Genomic DNA, 4,687 nt, shown 5'->3' with positions numbered 1-4,687 from the left:
AAGGAGGTCGACCTTTCTGGTAAAGATTAAGATCCTTTTTTAAAACATAAAAGTCCGCAAAATTAGGTTTGCTAAACCCACCAGCCTCCATGTAAATAACCAGTGATTTTAGCATCGTAAAATATGGCTTTATTACAGTCACAGTGAAAACCGGGGACATTTCCGGGGACAGTTCCAGCCGGGGACACAGTCACCAAAACCGGGAACGTCTGGTCACCCTATTCTAGAGGAAGCTGCAGGCGGCCATCTTTGTCTTTTTTGCTCGTAGCCGCCTCGTCCGTGTTGACTCTGTGTTTCCCGCCCAGAGAATGAAGGAGCAGGCCCGGCGGGACTCGTCCGAGATCAAGCAGATCGACCTGGACATCAACCGGACCTTTCGGAACCACATCATGTTCACAGACCGCTTCGGAGTCAAGTGAGTCTCAGAGTCCGGACGCAAAAGTCAGATTATTCAAAACAAGTTTGAGGCCACGCCACGCGTAATTGGCTCTGGTCCATTTGGAGGTTTTGGCGCTGTTTTGCTTCCATAATAATGTTGATTTTGTTGCATATTTTTAATTTAGTCTTGTGCCTAATGTCCTCGTTAGTTTTAGTCGACTTTAGTCATGTGAATGACTAAAAAGATAGATAGATAGATAGATAGATAGATAGATAGATAGATAGATAGATAGATTGGTTAGTTGTCTGTTTTGCCTGTTTTTCTTGTTTACTTGTTTGTGTGTTTTTTGTTTTTTTTGCGTGATTGAAGAGAAATGCTGCTGCTGTAATAAGGAAATTTCCCCTGTGGGAGAATAAAGTCTAATCAATTAATCTAATTCTATCTAATCTAATCTAATCTAATCTATATATCTAGTCCGTTGACTGTGTGTTGATGTGAGGAACGGTGATTAAACGGGTGTGGTGATGTAATGTAATGGATGCTGTTCCTAGTTGATCATATTGTGTTAACTTATAGGCTGATGTGCACTTTTTTCTACCCTCGTAGGTCACGTGACGCTGCTATCCATCACCTTGCACCGGGTGTCCCCCCCCCCCCCCCCCCCCCCCCACCCCCACCCCCCCCCCAATGGTGGTCGGCCATGCTCAGATTTAAACGGTTACAACATAAACTGCCAACTGAGATTTGGGAAATCCATGAAATAATAAAGTTTCTCATTACAAACAATAACAGAAGATGGGAATCATTTCAGAAACGTTGTAGCTATCTATGCTAACGTTAGCTCAAAACACCATTCAACTGACAGCCTTTGTTGTGTTTGATGCTAACTTGTAGCTAAGCTAGCAGTGAACCAACTTGGTTAACTAGGTCCATTTTTACTGACCTACATGACCTTATTTATCTGTTATTTTAATTATATATATATATATATATACATATTTAGTTGAAGCTATTCATTATTTTGCTATATATAATAGTTAATTATTTGATATATTTAATTTCAGTCTTGCTTGAATTATACAGCTACATACATTTGTTTATCATTAGCATTTTATTTGGGTATTTATTTAGAGCTTTTGTTTAATTACCAGAGTCACAGAGTTACAGCCTAGAGACGCCATTGATCCTTCTTGTGAAATGTTTATATGCCGAGAAACTGGATTAATAAACCTCCCAGAATGCATCTCTGCGTAAGATTCACTCCTTCGGTGCCTCAGTGGTCGTTGAACATTGAGTTTTTAGTTTGTTTTGTTCAATCTGAAGACAATTTGCCACTACATCATGCATGAATGTACCGTATGTGACACATATTTTTTATTTTAATGTTTTACATGTTCAAATAAACTACTGCGGTGGATTTAAAAAGTGGTGAGATAATAAAATCCAGACCGTTAGATACAAATATATATATATATATATATATATATATATATACATACATACAGTATATAAACATACATATATTGTATATATATACTGTGTGTGTATATATATATATATATATATATATATAAAAAGTGGTGAGATAATAAAATCCAGACCGTTAGATACAAATATATATATATATATATATATAAATATATATATATACATACATACAGTATACATCCATACATTGTATGTATATATACTGTGTGTGTATATATATTATAATAAAGCTCTGTATCGGCAGACGATAACTGTCCACACCATGACCCACGAGTGGAAAACTAGCATCTGGAAGAGGAAACTTGCAGTAGATATTCATACAGTACTCATAAGTCATCAGTTAACTCCTCAGTTAAACTCATCATAAAACTCATCAGTTACTCATCAGTTAAAGCACAGTTAAATCATAGTTAATCATCAGTTAACTCATCAGACATCATCAGTTAACGCAAGGTACTCATTACAGTTAAATCATCAGTTAAATCATTATCATCAGTTAACTCATCAGTTAAATCATCAGTTAACATCATCAGTTAACTCATCAGTTAAATCATCAGTTAACCATCAGTTAATCATCGGGTAACTCATCAGTTAACTCATCAGTTAAATCATCAGTTAACTCATCAGTTAAATCATCAGTTAACTCATCAGTTAAATCATCAGTTAACTCATCAGTTAACTCATCAGTTAACTCATCAAGTACTAATCAGTTACTAATCATTCATAGACCATCCAGTTAACTCATCAGTTAACTCATCAGTTAACTCATCAGTTAAATCATCAGTTAACTCATCAGTTAACTCATCAGTTAACTCATCAGTTAACTCATCAGTTAAATCATCAGTTAACTCATCAGTTAAATCATCAGTTAAATCATCAGTTAACTCATCAGTTAAATCATCAGTTAACATCATCAGTTAACTCATCAGTTAACTCATCAGTTAACTCATCAGTTAAATCATCAGTTAAATCATCAGTTAAATCATCAGTTAACTCATCAGTTAACTCATCAGTTAACTCATCAGTTAACTCATCAGTTAACTCATCAGTAAATCATCAGTTAAATCATCAGTTAACTCATCAGTTAACTCATCAGTTAAATCATCGTAATCATCAGTTAACTCATCAGTTAAATCACAGTTAACTCATCAGTTAACTCATCAGTTAACTCATCAGTTAAATCATCAGTTAACTCCATCAGTTTTAACTCTAAGGTAAACTCATCAGTTAAAACTCATCAGTTAAATCATCCAGTTAAACTCATCAGTAAATCATCTTGTAATAATCAGTTCACTCATCAGTTAAACATCTAAATTCATCCAGTTTAACATCATGTTAAATCACAGTTAATCATCAGTTAAGTCCAGCAGTTTAAATACACAGTGAACTCACAGTTAAATCATCAGGTAACATCTGTAATCAGAGTTAATCATGCAGTTTAAATCATCAGTTAAACTCATCAGTTCATAACTGTAACTATCAGGTAACTCATAAGAATCGTGAACTCAATGACATCAGTTAATATCAGTAATAGATCAGTTAATCACAGTGTAAAACATCATAGGTTAACATATACATCAGTTAAATCATCATCAGTTAAAAATCATCAGTTAATCATCAGTTAACTCATCAGTGTTAACTCATCAGTTAAATCACAGTAACTATCAGTTAACTCATCAGTTAAATCATCAGTGAAATCATCAGTTAAACATTCAGAACTCATCAGTTAACTCATCAGTTAAATCCAGTTCCAGTGGTATTTAGGGTTTCATGAAGGAACAAACACTCACGGTGTTGTAGACTGAATATGCCGAGAGGACGTGGAAGAGAGCCTGCTGCCTGCAGAGAGGAGAGGAAGGAGGGAAGGAAGGAAGGAAGGAAGGAAGGAAGGAAGGAAGGAAGGAAGGAAGGAAGGTTTTCAAAATGTCTGAATGATGTGGCACTGATTTGGGTCCAAAAACAGCTTTTGGCTAATTCTGGTGCATTTGCAGCAATGTTAATGTACACTGTTCCTGTCAAATACATTCATAAATATATAAATACTGTTCTGCTCCACCATAGAGTCGCCATTACTTTATCAGATATACTGAACCCAATATCTAATCTAATTATCTATCTATCTATCTATCTACTCTATCTATATCTATCATCTATCATCATCTACAAGCTAATATCTATCATCTATCTATCATCTATCTATCTATCGATATATCTATCTATCTATCTAGCTATCTATCACATATCTATTTATCTATCAATCATCTTCATCTACTATCAATATCTAGCTATCTTCATCCAGCATCATCATCCATACATCCATCTATCTACTACTATTTATATCTATTATCTCTATACACATCTATCTATATCTATCTATCTATCTTATCTACTATACATCTATCTATCTATCCTAATCTATCTATCTACTATCGACATCAGATCTATCTATCTACAACATATCTATCTATCTATCTATAGATCATCTATCTAATCTATCTATCTATCTCATTATCTATCTATCTATCGCTCCATATCTCTTCTACTATCTATCTATCTAATATCTATATACTATCTATCTATCTATCTATCTACTATCTATCCTTTTTAGTATCATCTACATGACTAAGTCGACTATAAAATAACGAGACATTAGGCACAGGACTAAATTAAAAATATGCAACAAAATCAACCATTATTATGGAAGCAAAACAGCGCCAAAACCTCCAAAGGCCAGAGCCAATTACGCGTCTGGTCGGCCTCAAACTTGTTTTGAATAATCTGCCTTTGCGCGTCCGGACCTTGAGACATACTGACTCTCCG

At 34.8% G+C, this 4,687-nt stretch overlaps 1 protein-coding gene across 2 annotated transcripts in view; it reads left to right on the top strand.

The window, feature by feature from the left end:
- LOC116690728 (USP6 N-terminal-like protein) overlaps nt 1-4,687 on the top strand; it is a gene marked incomplete in the record, with an annotated part of 30,402 nt that overhangs the window by 17,883 nt on the left and 7,832 nt on the right. For both annotated transcript variants that reach the window (XM_032517896.1, XM_032517888.1), the window contains 1 exon segment: nt 306-415. In XM_032517896.1, coding sequence (XP_032373787.1) covers nt 306-415 — 110 coding nt within the window.

This window comes from Etheostoma spectabile, chromosome 1 (genome assembly GCF_008692095.1).
Source record: "Etheostoma spectabile isolate EspeVRDwgs_2016 chromosome 1, UIUC_Espe_1.0, whole genome shotgun sequence".
Classification (NCBI taxonomy): Eukaryota; Metazoa; Chordata; class Actinopteri; order Perciformes; family Percidae; genus Etheostoma; species Etheostoma spectabile.
This window is presented reverse-complemented; position numbering and strand designations above follow the sequence as displayed.